This window comes from Mytilus californianus, unplaced genomic scaffold (genome assembly GCF_021869535.1).
Source record: "Mytilus californianus isolate M0D057914Y unplaced genomic scaffold, xbMytCali1.0.p SCAF_7, whole genome shotgun sequence".
Taxonomy (NCBI): Eukaryota; Metazoa; Mollusca; class Bivalvia; order Mytilida; family Mytilidae; genus Mytilus; species Mytilus californianus.
Window position 1 is genome coordinate 69,566,180 of NW_026262723.1, and position 14,950 is coordinate 69,581,129.

The 14,950-nt window shown below is 30.6% G+C and overlaps 1 protein-coding gene across 2 annotated transcripts; it reads right to left on the reverse strand.

Annotated features, from left to right (window-relative positions):
- Positions 1 to 1,585: 1,585 nt before the first annotated feature.
- On the reverse strand, positions 1,586 to 14,653 carry LOC127709073 (N-acetyltransferase 9-like protein). 2 transcript variants are annotated; one of them, XM_052214420.1, is made up of 8 exons: positions 14,597 to 14,653; positions 13,052 to 13,191; positions 11,544 to 11,653; positions 9,744 to 9,800; positions 8,440 to 8,520; positions 5,904 to 5,963; positions 4,574 to 4,668; positions 1,586 to 2,033 (listed from the first exon to the last, which is right to left on the reverse strand). In XM_052214420.1, exons 2-8 carry the CDS (start codon positions 13,126 to 13,128, stop codon positions 1,920 to 1,922), a joined length of 594 nt encoding a protein of 197 aa, XP_052070380.1. In that variant the 5' UTR covers positions 13,129 to 13,191; positions 14,597 to 14,653; the 3' UTR covers positions 1,586 to 1,919. The 2 variants fall into 2 exon arrangements, with proteins under 2 accessions (XP_052070380.1, XP_052070381.1); XM_052214421.1 differs by having other exon boundaries at positions 13,052 to 13,215; positions 14,597 to 14,635.
- Between the last annotated feature and the right edge of the window lie 297 nt (positions 14,654 to 14,950).

Below are 14,950 nucleotides of genomic sequence, written 5' to 3' on the forward strand. Positions count from 1 at the left end.
CATTCACTAAATGTTAATCAAGATACAGACAGAAGGATGATATATATATATATATATATATATATATTAGTTTAAAACCATCAAATCGTAATTTATCATATCTGGTCAAATTAAAAAACATTCAAATTGCCTTTTCGTTTCTATTATTCATTTAGTTCTTGAAAAGAGGAATAACTCTAAACTGAAAATAAAATTCTTACAAAATTGTATACTATCACAGATTAATACAAAGAGCAATAACTCGAGTTAGAAATGGTTCATTTGAAGAAATGTTTTGAATAAGTGGAAAGTTTTATTGTTAGCAAGGCATACTTAAAGAACCTTTGTGAGCAAGCTCACATACCCCACGGCCTCACATTGTCAATTGGCAAACACAATCTCCCCAGATACCTAAGTTCAAAGACTCATAACTTCTACAAAAGTCAACTGATATAAATTTCTTGTGAATATGCACATCTACATATTATGTCCGTATTATTTACAAAGTTTCATAAAATTCTGTTGTGTGGTTTAAGAGATGTCAATATGAAAAACTGTTGCAGTAGTGTATTTATGCCAAAATTCTACGTTCATAACTCCTAGAAAAAAGGTGGAATCATAATTTTCTGTCGATATGCACATCTACGTATACATAGTATGTTCTTATTATCTACAAAGTTTCATGAAATTCTTTTGTGTGGTTTCAGAGGAGTTTCGATGACAAGAACAGGAATGACAGACTGACGGGTCAAAAACATTATACCCTACCGAACTTTGATCTGTGGGGTATAATTAGATAAACTACCATAACTAAATGGACATTACCACTGTAAAATAAGAAATAAGATAATGTTGAAAAAGCAAGTAATGTCTTCCATAAGATATTATTTTGCACTCATTCATTATAGATAAGACCGACCGTGCAAGGGCTGTATAGCCAGTCAAGGTCGTTAAAAACTTCCATATATATATAGATATGACCTAAGATTACTATAAAATATTGTTAAATTAATCAAAGACAAAACATTGATGATTGTATGCACCAGATGTATTTTTTAAATGACCCCAGTTAGTCCAGGTCATATGGATAGATGTTACCTGTTTTCGACAGGTCCAAAATTCTCTAAAATGTTAATTCATCAAACGATTTATGCATTTGTAAAATGAAATGAATCAAAGTTTACTTAATGTGTAGTGGAACTATTTCATGCCTATTGGTGAATGGACCGGGATATTGGCCAGTAATTTCAACTGCCACTAGAAAATACGGGTATGTTGGATATGGGCAGATATTTGGCAACAACAAAATTTAAATGCAGTTCTTAAACAGACATAGAATGTTTCACGATTCCTACACAACACATCAGCTTAACATCACTTTTCCCACTAAACATGGATGTGTATGTTGACTGCCAGTCTCTCACACAGTCAAGATACCCTTTCAAGCATGCATTTTACTGCATGATATGAGGAGTCCAGGGATAACCATATTTCTATACCACAATCAACCATACAACCCCAGTGAAATACTGTTGACAAGTGAAGATACCTTCCATTATACATGGAAACAACTTGATAAAATATTCTGTTCATCAAAAACAATCTGTCGGTTATAAAATAAATTTACTTCATATAAATGTTCATCTCTAAGCCATTCAAACACAATGTTATTGTATTACAATTTTTGTTCCTTTTGTGCTGGTAAAAATTAACTAAGGTATTCAATAAAATAGGTTCTTTGCAATTATCTAATCCTGAGATTTTTAATACATGTACCAATCGTCTTTTCATACTTTTCCCCCTTGTACATCTGTATATTTTATTGTTGATGAATTGTCAAATAAACAAAAGGTGTATACTTTTGCAGAAATTTGTAAAAACACGATCCTATTAACATTCTTTCTTGGCAAAGCTATATCCACATCATGCTTTATTTAGCGTTATCTGTAGTTTAAGATTTGGAATAATTTCGTTCTGTCATGCAAATGTTTCATAAAGTCATCATGAACACTTAGTTCTAGAGTAATTTCGTTGAACACTTCACTCTTGGAAATCTGAAAAAAGATATTGCACGTTGTATGTTCTTTATTTCATATAATACTGTACAAGGTTTATATTAACTTAACATCAATTAAAATAAACAAGTGGGTTGATATCTCATAAAGCAGACCAGGCAAAGTTCTGGGCTGTGCTCATTGTTGAAGGCCATACAGTGACCTATAGTTGTTAATTTCTGGGTCATTTGGTCTCTTGTGTAGTTTTGTCTCATTGGCGATCATACCACATCTTCTTTTTCATACTTAGATGAATTTGGCTATTTTTTAAGGTACATTTTGGTCATATAGCTCTGCAACTGTTTCGGTTCTTATACATCCTCGGCTTTCAAATATTCGGCTTTGAGCATTCCTGAAGAAGGTAAATCCAGAGAAGTGCTTAGAATGCATGAAATTAATAACCTGTTATTTTCATTTTTTAACCCTACAACATGGTCATGGGCCTGTCCCAAGTCTTAAACCCCAAACATGTTCATGTGCCATTCCAAATGTGTTATCTCACAAGTGAGTGTATTTCACTGTGATTTTTTATATCATATGGGGAATTTGCCAGAACTTTGTAAGTAATAATCCTTTTCACAGCTTTTTTAGACTTTGATATTTAGAGCTTGACATACATATATTTTAGGTACCTGTCTTTCAAAAAGAAGTTTTTTATGTGTTTTTGTGTCATTTAATTGCCAACTAATTGACATATACCCCTCATCTCCTTTTTTATACAGAAAAGTTCACCATATTGTCATCCACAAAACTAAATACTGTTTTATGATTTGGAAATGATAACCCTTATGTTGTAAATGCCTAAAAGACAGTATGGAGTCTTTATTTTTACCCTAGATTTTAACACACCAGCTAAGTTATGTTATTTATTACCTGTCTTTGATAGACCAAATTTACTATGGTCAACTTTTCTAAAGGAGTTGCAACCTTAGCTTCAGTTTGAATAAAAAAGAGGCTCCAAGGAGTCGGTATCACACACCTTGCCTTTTTTCATACAATGGATACAATGCAACTAGAATATAAATTTTTGTGTTTTTTTTAATGGACAGAGTTTCTGTTAAGTCTGTATCATATTTTTAAATATTAATAGGCATATTTTTAAACTGTATATAGTTGATATTGATACCTCTAAATGAATTTTACTTTTTACCTTTATCCATTATAATTTTCAAGATATTCTTGAAAATGAAAATGGAAATAAATGGATTAAAATTGTGGTTTAGAGGCAATGACCACACTAAGTAGACAGTTGACAATTTCAATCACTTAGTCTTTTTGTACATCTTGTGTTGCTGATCATTGTTGCTGTTCAAAGTCTTAGTCTATCAATTGCAACTTTTTTGTTTTAGATATGTAAAAACACTAAAACTGGTCAAAAATTATAAATGACCAGCAATGGCTGCTATAATGAAATGAATGGAAATTTCAGCAAATGTGAACTTCTTCCTAGATCTTTATTTGCTGATCATGTTTGCTATTGACATTTATTGTCTGTCTACTATTGAATCTGTTAAAAATGACAATGGTTGGTAAATAAATGTCATTCAAGGGCAATAACTCCTAAAAATATTTGAATGACTATTTCAACCATATTGGCTTAAAAATCTTCATTTGAGGGCAATAACTCCTATAAAGAGAAGACTGACAAATTGGGCTATGATTATTTATTTGCAGATTTCTTTTGTTGATATTTTTTTTTTTTAGGTTTACTCTGTCTTATATAGCTTCAACAAAAAAAAATGAATAAAAATCTTCATTCGAGGACAATAATTTCTGTGAGGAATCAACTGAAAATTTTGGCAATGTTTACTTTATTGAAGATCTATCTACTTTTAGTTTCAGTAAAACAAGGGAAAATGGTCATTCTAGTTTCTTTAAGGAGTGGACTAAAAATTTCAGACATGTTGACTTATTTGTATTTCTTATCCTGCAGATCATTTTTGCAATTTACAGTTTCTTATTAGGATTAGTCTGAGAATGTTGGTCAAAATAGATTGACAATATGTTAATCTTGACATTCTTAACATTTCTCCCCCCCTGCCAGATTTTCTCTATCTATAACGATTTTCAAGATAATAGAGATTACCTGCATTTTACCCATATGTTCTATTTTTAGCCTTCTTGGTTGATTGGGCATCATTGAACACATTTCATTTACTAGACATAGGGCCAATGTGAGCTATTCTCATCACATGGTGTCAATGGTTAGTTAACCTTTACACAAATTTTCTTCTCTTAAACTTCTTGGCCTATTGGTACCAATATTCCCCTCAATCATCATGACCTTTGGGCCAGGTGAGCTGATCATGAATAGTTCACAAATGGAAATTTAAAAACCTCCAATCTATAACAATAAACACCAAAATGGTTAAAATACCTAAATAGAAAAGTTACCACTGAAAAAGGGATAAATTGTATGATTCTATTTCATAATATGTTTAAGTTATTCATATCAATCTCTATAATATCAGTTTTTAGATGGTGAAAAAATTTGAAAGTAATTTTAGATATTGCTTATTATAAAAAGTGGATTGACTTACCTCACTGAAACCTATACTTTTAAACATGGACAAACTAGGTGTGTTGTCCATGCCAATTTTTGCTGTAAATCTCTTCATGTCTAGTTCTTCAATTCCTAAAACAGATGATAAAAAATATTCTGCTATCTACTATGGAAATGTTCATTCAAATATCAATATGGTAATATTTTTTGTTTGTTTTTGGACTGACTGTCTGATGGCTGCAATAGGCATAGGGCAAATATAAGCACATTTGTTAATTTCAAATGGAAATACCCTGGTATGAACAAGACTGCCATTATAAGTTGCAAGTTTATGTCTTAGCTGTAAAACAATAAACCAAAAATAAAAAAACAAATATGACTAATTGATTGTTGGTGTTTAATGCAACTTTCAGCACAGTTGGATACCTTAAATTTAGAAATGATTGCGTGCATTTATTATTGCAAATTTTGTAGAATGGACTAAAATGCTAGATTAATTATTGCAATTTCAGGAAAATCTCTATACCGTTATATGTATCAGATATAAGAATATGAGTTCTTATTATTGTGATACTCATTCAGTTGCATTATTCGCATTAATAAAAACCTCGCAATAATTTCTGAAACTTACAGTATATCATGGAAGTCAGTTTTTATTGGTGGAGGAAGCTGCAGTGCCAAAAAGATTCACTAACCTTGCACAAAAAACTGACATTCCTAATTAATAAAGATTGTAGTCAAACATGAAATAAAAGTTCCTTCATAATATAAGTTCCAAACAGAGGAAATATTCTCTTATATTATTTCCATTGGAACAAATATATCAGTATTTTTTTCCTTACGGAATAAAGGGTATAGAATATTCGTTCCAATAGAAACAGATATTATGGCATTGTTTATAGCAAAGTTTCCACAGGGAACTTATGTTAGGCGGAACAAACATACTTTGAAATACACACCTGCCACATGTAGGGTTTGAGCATCACAACCTCAAAACTAACAGGCTAGTGATACAGTAATGAACTACTTAGACCACTCAGCCACATAGGCCCAAAATATGACAGACAGCAACTTATGACAGTATTGGTTGCTAGCATCACTGACAAGAAACACATTCCTAGATGTGCAAAATTGCATTAGGTGTAAGAAATTAAATTTGTTAGCAATTATGCAATTTTGAAAACAGAAATTGTTTTTTCCAGTTTTGATTTTTTCTTTTAATCGTTCTTATCCATGTTGATTTAAAATCTTTTATGTAATTTTCAATGTTTATAATTTTTAGACCTCCTATACATTAAAGAGGTTGTGATAAAAGGTCTCCCCATTAACTTTATCTGGTAGGATGTTGCAATTTTGTATCTACATACCATATCTCATCATTGTAAACAATGCCTCCTTCCCACAACCTTTACCTCTCGCCCGTGATTCTGAAAAAGTCATATTTAATCAGTTATTCATGTGTGCTGTAAAAATATGTAAATATATGTTACAAATGAGATGTTAACGTCTTTTTATCTACAAACATTATTACAAAATTATACTTTATTTACATGCAATCATACTTCTTTATTGGAAATGTAAAAAAATTATCAACATCAGCCATTAATTAAAAGGCTACTGTTATATAATATTCAAAAGATCAATAAACAGGTTAATATCATCAATACAAATCATTCCGACTAAAAGTACAACAGTTTTTTCAGTGTACTTTAATTCTAACTGCAAAATCATCCGGTTCTTTTTATGATATGGCTCAAAATTCATTAACTTTTTATGGGAAGTCAATGAAGTTCTAGGGGAGATAACCTTCAAAGTGATCATTAACGTTCTGTGTCCCACTGCAACCTAAGTTTTATTTAATATGATTTCTTGGTAACAGATTCTAATTACAGTACTACAAAATTGAAAAATAGGATTTTTACCCATTGAATGTGAAAGAAAACAAATATTTTGAGCTTTAAAAAAAAAAAAAAAAATTTGTCTATGTTATTGTCAAAATACCAGTTCCAGAAAATTTTTAGGTTTCTGGAAATTTCAGCAAAATTACCTGGTACATAAATTCTCAGTTATGAGCCTTATGTTTCTTGAAAACAAGCAAGGTAACCTACGTTATTTTAAGATTTTCAAAGATACCATCTAGATCTACAACATATCTCAAATCATAAAAATTACAACATAACATGACATAATATCGACTTCTCATAACATATATTTCATAATACAAATACAATTTATTTTAAGGTATGCAAATTAAAGGTTTCATTACAAGTAAGAATTGGATATCACATGTTACATCTGTATCATCTAGTCTAAGAGTTATTTAATTTCAAAATAAACTGTTGACACAGAGATATGTCTCACCTATTGGCATAAAATTCAGAAAAAGACAATCTGATGGACAGCAACATTGCTTATCAATTCAGTCATTGGACAATGATCTAGTGGACAGGGTCTGAAAATGGTCTACAAGCTGATTTAACTTTATAGAAAATATTGTTGTTTATTGTAAGTAGTTCCCATCAATATAACTTAAGCATAAAAACTTAACATTAAAAATTGTTAATTACTTCAAAGTCACTGGACCATGTCCTAGGGGGCAGGGCCTCAAAATAGTTGTCAAACTGATATGTACAGATAGTAATGCAACTTAATACAAAATATCATTAATAAATCACAAGTAGATCCTATCAAACTAACTTAAGCAGAAAACTTAACATTGAAAATTGCTAATTAATTCAAAGTCACTGGACCATGTCCTATGGGGCAGATAGTAATGCTACTTCATTAAAAATATCATTGATCCATCACAAGTGGATCCTATCAAACTAACATCAGCAGAAAACTTTACATTGAAAATTACTAATTAATTCAGTCACTGGACCATGTCCTAGGGGGCAGGGCCTCAAAATAGTCGTCAAACTGATATATACTGATAGTAATGCAACTTCATACAAAATATCATTGATCTATCACAAGGAGATCCTATCAAACTGACTTAAGCAGAAAACATAACAATTGTTGACGCCGTCGCCGGAAAAGCAATCCCTATGTCTCGCTTCCTGCAACTTTTGTCGCAGGTGAGACAAAAATAATAAAAGATCCTTTGACGTTTTTATTATTATTATTGAAATTAAATAGCAAGAGTTGTTATCAAGTGATATTTGTGCTAAATACAAAATTCTGTGAAAAATTGTTCTGGTCTAAAAGGTCCATTTCCGACGTCAAATTTTAACATCAAACATTTTTAAGTCTTTTGGACATTCTGAATGGAACAAATTTGACAAATAGAAAATTTTTATGTAAAAAATGTGTTTTGGATATCATAATTTATTGAAGAATTCACAGATCACTGTTGCCATAGAGGAAAAGTTGTCCTTTGATACTTTTGAAAGCCATCACTGATCAATCTAACATTTAGCCAATAGAAATGTCAAAATGTTGTATCATACTGCAGGATGGGCCAATCAAATTAATGCATTTTTTTGTATTAGGTATTCATATTACACTTGGTTCAGTGTGATAAGAGAAATATCTCTTCATACAGAAAAGACATAACAGATCACATCCATTTATAATTTAGCACTGGATTATTCTCTATTCCTTATTTGTTTTTCCTTCTTATTTCTCTATTCTTTATTTATTTTGCCCATCATTCTATATTTTGTAAACCCCATTACTCATAAGAGAAATAATCATATTTTTAGGTCTATTGACTGTTTGCTGCTGTAAGTGCATACAATAATTGTATATCAAGCATATACTCAGAATGACCAAGGAAATCTAGGCAACAATTAAAAGTAACAAGTACCTACTACAGTTTTTATAAGACACTATTTTGGAAGATTGTCTGCTATGGTTATTACTACAGTAATGGAATTCACTATAATAATATGCAAATATCACCTGCAATCATAATTTCTATTTCCCCACAGTGTAAATCTTCCTCTTCATTGAAGAAAATATTAACATCACCAATCATTTGTCCTGTAAATACAAAACATGGTGCTTCTTGTTAAATTTGATATTTGTTTGAAATCATTAAAAAAAATCTGGGTTTTTAAAATTAAAATGAATTAAAGGCCCCTAGAATTCTGCCTTATGAATCTGACAACCTTAAACAGAGAAAAAACTATACCTAAAATTGTAATTATTATTCAAACTTTAGTTAAATGTTGAACAGCACTGTGTTATATTTTTTTATAGCAGGCTAACTAAAGTAACTGAATGAAAGGTGTAACTATGAATGTGAAAAGAGAACCCTTGAAAAAATCAACAACAACCAATAAAACCAATGTCAAAGTAAATCAATGCATGTTAAGTGGTATAAAAAGCCATATAGCAGCTAACTTAATTAACTGAAAACAAAGCAAAACCTTTTTTGTTAATATAGCGCCTTACTAAAAACATATAGATGTGAAAACAGTATTTAGTAATCCTTAACCGTTCATTTTCAAAAAAACTACTTTTGTTTCCAATTATAGATTTTTTTTGGCAATTTTATGAGAAACAAATTCTATGTATAACAAACTGTATTGCAGCTCTGCCTATATAATTTTAAGAAAAAATGAATGTTTTGATTTACATCAGCTGTTATGAATTTTTATTGTAATCATCACATATTTTGCCATCCCATATTTAACATAAACGTGTAATGCACTAAAAAAATCATTGTCTGATCCCATACAAGAAACTATGCTCATTTCACTTGATTTGTATAGGCAGGGATACAGTTTTTCCTACCACCAGCTGTTTCCCCTTTTGAAAAATTCTAAATTCATAAACCAAATTGGTAATTTGAAAATGGACTATTTCACAGTATTTGCTTAAGCTTAGAAATCTGAAAACTATTTTTGACAGTATCAACTAAGAATGAAAAGGAAAACCTGTCAAAATAAAACTTTACCTGTCTTTAAGGGGCAAACACATTTTAAAATGTCACAATGTTTACTTTGCCCATACTAAAGATATTGAAGGGGAAATCTGACTTTTTTAAAACTTTTCAAATAGAACAAATTAGAATTGACTTAAATGTTTAAAATGAAATTCAACATTTTTTAATGTTTTTTTTCTAAATTGACCAGTTATCATGGTCATTGAATTTTCTTGGGTTTTTTTTGGTGCTTTCTGAGTGCTTTCTCATTGACATTATATGTACCCCACATCTCCTTTTATTCATATAATATAAGTGAAGTATAATCTTTGTATACCTGTTTCATCTTGTTCTTCATCAACACCTACATTTTGAAGAACTATAAAGGTGCATTCTGTAAGTAAAAAATACAAACAAATATAAATTTTACATATGATTATAATACAGTCAATATACAACCTATTGTTGCTAACCTTCTTAGTCGTTTGGCCTATGATGGAGAGCTTTATCTCATTGGCAATCATATATATGTATATGATATTTTTTATTTTTATAAGGATGCAAGATAAAATACAGAATAAGATTATACCAAAGACTTTCAATATGATTTTGTAGTATTTTTTTCTTATAACAATACTGTTTATAACTATGCAATAAGGCCAAGAAAAGTATGTAACATTCATCCTGTTATATTAGTTTTATCTTTTCTCCGTAACAAATCTAACCAGGGTTTTTGATTAAGTATCATTAACATCTGCATAAATCAAGAACTTTTGCCTATAGACATTATATAGTTTTGTAAATCTTTTTATCTTTTTTATGCCCCCACCGTAGACAACAGGGGTATTAAGTGTTACCCTCGGCCATCCGTCCATCTGTCTTTCGGTCCGTCTCATTTTTGTTTCCACACTCTAACTTAAGTTTGCCTCATCAAAATTTTATGAAACTCATACACAATGTTAAGGATCAAAACTTTCAGAGAGAGTTCGAATTTGGGCAGCGAGTCACTTACTGTTCTAGAGTCATGCCCCTTTTATATAAACTTTGAAAATTGTAAAGCTTGAGCTGGGGCATTCGTGTCCTCAGACACATTCTTCTTTTTTTTCCTAAAAAGTATCATTTTACCTTACTTACCTATCCACTTTTGAAATTGATGTTACTCTTTATATAAAAGTGTATCAAGTTGATGCATATGTGTGTAAGAAACTGCAAGGATAATTTTTTGTCAAGTTTTTCTTACAAAGCTTTGCCAGTTCCACCCCAATTAGTTTCGATAATAGAGATTTTTTGGAAGTTGACCAAATGTTCTTGATTTCAACCAGAATTAGGCCTAGGAAACATAGAGCCCAGGGTTCAACAAACTCAATACTCAAGTCAGATAGGTTATTTGTTAAATGTAATATATAATAAAAAAATATGTTGACATAGCTTTATTGGTTTCCAGTACAGGTCCCATAAACTTATTGAACACATGTTTCATTGAATATGAAAAAATAAGATCTAAGTTAATTATAATATCATAAAAGGAAAGCTGACACTTAAAATTTTCTATCAAGTTATTGTTAAAGTATAATACATTGTTATAGTGGCTATTAAATGTTGATTCTAAAATTAAGTTGGAAAAATGGGCAATATTTGGGACTTTATCAAACATACTTCTTTTGTTGTTTTATTGTGTCATTTTACTTGACCTCAAATGATAAATACATGCATGTTTCCTTTTCACATAAATCTTACAAAAAGTTGATTGTAATTTATACTCTATTAAAGTTTTTGACATGAAAGATTTTTTTTTCTTTTAAGATTTTTTGTGAAAAGAGCATCAATAGAATGTTAGGGAAATTTATGAAACTTTAAAATTTTTACTTGTGAGATATTAGCAATTTTTTATAAATCAGTTGACTTCTAGATAAATATACTTTAAAAAGTTGTTACTTAATCAATATAACCTACTAAGGATGGAAAAAAAAAGATATCTAATACCTCTTATATTATAAAACTATAACATGAAAAGACTTATATGAATTGTAAGTATATCAAATTAGCAAGTGCCTATATACATGATATAAGTTAGAACACAATCATATCTTGAAATGTTCAAAATTGTGAAAGGCATTGGTTTTAATTTAAGGCTTACTCTTTTTATCCTCTCGCCAGCTTCTCTGCATATCATATTCCTCTTCCAATGACAATGGTTCTGATGCAGTTAGTTCTTGCAATTCTTTACTTTGCATCCAAGAATGATACCTATATGAATGTTATATTTGTTTATCCTAGTAAAGGACCTTTGGTATTGGAACCTCACTTTTATCATGTTCACTGATATCTTGATCATAGCAGTATTTTACAGTAAGGGAGCTACCATTTGATTTTTATGGGGGGCTAGGATGAAATTTGAAAAAAAAGGCAGGACAGGAGTTTTGAGTAAAAAAAAAAGGCAGGATGACAATTTATGTAAAAAAGTCAGGATAAACTAATAAAAAAAAAGGCAGGACCGAATACAGTGAAAAATAAAAAGGCAGGACAGAGATCACAACTAAAAAAAAAAAAAACAGGACAAAATTTTTCATCCTAGCCCCCCCCCCCCCCCCCCCCCATAAAAATCAAATGGTAGCTCCCTAATTAGATTAACTGATTGATGGCTGCTTAAAATCCAATAGCAACTATTACATGCATATTTAGGATGATTACATTTCAATAAAAAGATATATTTTCCTTAATACCCAGCTTAATTTGTAATAGATCAAGTCATCAAGTCAGATTTTAATGTGCTAGCTCAAGGTAACAGTCAGCATGAAGACATGTCATCTCACCTGTTCACATTATTGTTACTTAGAGCAAATCAGTTGTTGTTCTTAATCTTAATTATTTACTGTTTGGACAAAAAGCAGCAAATGCTAATTTTCAAGTCTTTTGTTTGACCCTTGTTGGAATTGAATCCACAACAAGATGCATTAGGGACAAGCAGGCATTTTACCATGAAACCAGTGGTAACTATATGGATCAAGATACTCTTTTATTTTATTTATTACAGGACAATTGGAACTATTTTATTGGGACATGATACCTTGTCTGATTTATCAGAATAGAATAATTTTCATTTCACTATCAACAGTACATCAAACAAATGAAAGAGTTTGAACACAGATGAATACAGAGGATGTCACAATGATAATTTCATCTTTTCTTTTCTTATATATAGTTTAGATTTATTTGTTTGTTGCTGTTAATCATATTTGTTTTTTTATTTATTGTTTTTTATAGCCTGAGTAAATCAGGCTGTTAGTTTTCTCATTTGAATTACTTTACATTTGTCATTTCTGGGTCTTTTATAGCTTTTTATGCAGTATGGGTTTTGTTCAATGTTGAAGGCTGTACAGTAAACTATAATTATGATAGTTGTTTTAAATTTCTATGTCATTTAGCCTCTAGTGGAGAGACAGTATTTGTGCTAATACAAGGTCATACAACTGCAACAGAATTAACAAAAGCACAATGGTATCATGTTAATAGATTACCGGCTTAGTTAGCATAATGACACTAAATGATAACTTCATGTATAGATAAACTGTAAAAAAAACTAATTGAAAGCATAAATCAAGTTGTAAACAAGATAAAAACATAATCATGATAATGAATCCTTACTTTGGTACATGATGAGCTTCGTATGGAATTAGTGTAACTTTCTCTCCTTTTATTTTCACATTTTGATTCTTCTTCATGTTGTTTCCAAGAGCCTTTTTCAATAAGCTATACTATTATTGTAAACATATCCATTTTGGTTCCTGGAATACATATGTTGTGTTAATCTATAAAATCAGAACATTGAAGAATAAAAAAAGAGTTGTCCTTCTTTCAGCAGTTTTCATATCAGATTATCCTTTATTGAAAAATAGGATTAAAATTGGTATTAGGCTAAAACAAAATCTAGTCGTTTTCAGCCTCCCTCCCTACCTTAAATTTTCATGCCTACACAAACACATATGATGATTATTTTTGGTTAAACATTGTCTAAATCATTTTACCTAAGGTTCTATCTACTCTATTTCTGCATGGAGGCAGTAATTGTTTTTTTGGCTTAAAAACAGTTGTCAGAACCACCCACTTTATGGGTGATGGGTCACTTGTAAATTAGGATATATTTCATGTATATGTACTAGCATTAAAAACTGAAATATAAGCCTGAATTTCAAATGATTTGTTTTCTCCATTATATTAAGCTAGTTGCGAATTAGAAATATATAAAAACAAAATACATAAAGACAACACATACAAAATTTTCACTGACCTTCAATTTCTAAGTAGGTTCTCATCCCTGTGTGAGCTGCTTAGAAATCTAAATCGGTTTACTAACTTATGCAATACTGCTGCATGAACATGTGCTTTTAAGCATAAATAGGATTTACCTACTTAGCTCTATAAGTCTGAATGCACATTTATGATTGCATGGCAGTATTGCTTGTATAGGTTTTATATCTGAGACTACTATAACACATCATGTTACCTGTTATTAAGTTTTAATAGTCTTAGATTTTAACAGTGTAAGGTTCATCAAAAGGAATTGACAAATATGGCTATTACACCACAAAATCTACTTGAGTACAGACAAACTGATGTATATATGAAAGTTTAAAGGCATGACTGGACCTGGATATATAAAAGTTATATGTAGTTTATGTTTCAGAAAATTAAAACTTAACCTGGATTTTGATGTGCTTTTTTTCCAGTCTGCAGAAGATAGCAAAATAGACATATACCCAAGTTTCATTTGATAGGACCACTCAGTTACACAGTTTAAATCACCTAATGACCTATTGTTTGCAGATATCTATTGTCCCTCTATTTTCCATTTAAACCAACACAATAATTCACAACACTTATTATATGATGGGAGCTTCTAAAACCTCTTTCCCTATTTATTTTATTTGGCACACTCTGCAGGAATGAAAAAAAGGATAGCAAAATCCAGTTAAGTTTTTAATATTCTTTCTTAAACCTAAAAATGCGTTAAATCTTACCTAGTATCTAAGTCCAGTCATGCTCTTAAACTTTTCCAGGTCCACAGGTTTGTCTGTACTCAGAGTGAAATTTATAATAAATATATTATTATTTGAATCAGAGACGTTGTATTATATGTCTCTGTTTGAATCATCCTACAGGACATGTAAAGAAAGATTTTCTCTGTCTTACCTGCTTCAGCTTTTGTCTACTTTCACTTTGAACACGAAAGAACTTAATATTTTTAGTTCGGATCCGGACCAGCAACGCAACAATAACGGATATCACTAACTTTCAACTACAACGGATTAAATTCATATAAGACAACCTGAACGGCGTTTCGCTTGGTGACTAAACATTATATAAACCCGATCGAAATAAATAACCATAAAGTATCGGAACAGTGCGATTTTCAAAAAAAAAAAAAACTACAAGTCACATATTTGCCCACTCAAGTTTTTTTGGATTTTAAGTTAATGAGGGGCTAATACCTTTTTTTATACTACGGGAAACAGGGACGGTGCTTGGTGGAGAGGGAAAGTAAAC

Excerpts from the sequence above, each read along its gene's own strand:
- LOC127709073 (XM_052214420.1), bottom strand. The coding sequence starts at position 13,128 with ATGAAGAAGAATCAAAATGTGAAAATAAAAGGAGAGAAAGTTACACTA. Across the intron at positions 11,654-13,051 it reads GAAGCTCATCATGTACCAAA|GTATCATTCTTGGATGCAAA; the intron begins GTAAGGATTCAT and ends ACATTCATATAG. Across the intron at positions 8,521-9,743 it reads TGAAGAACAAGATGAAACAG|GACAAATGATTGGTGATGTT; the intron begins GTATACAAAGAT and ends TTGTATTTACAG.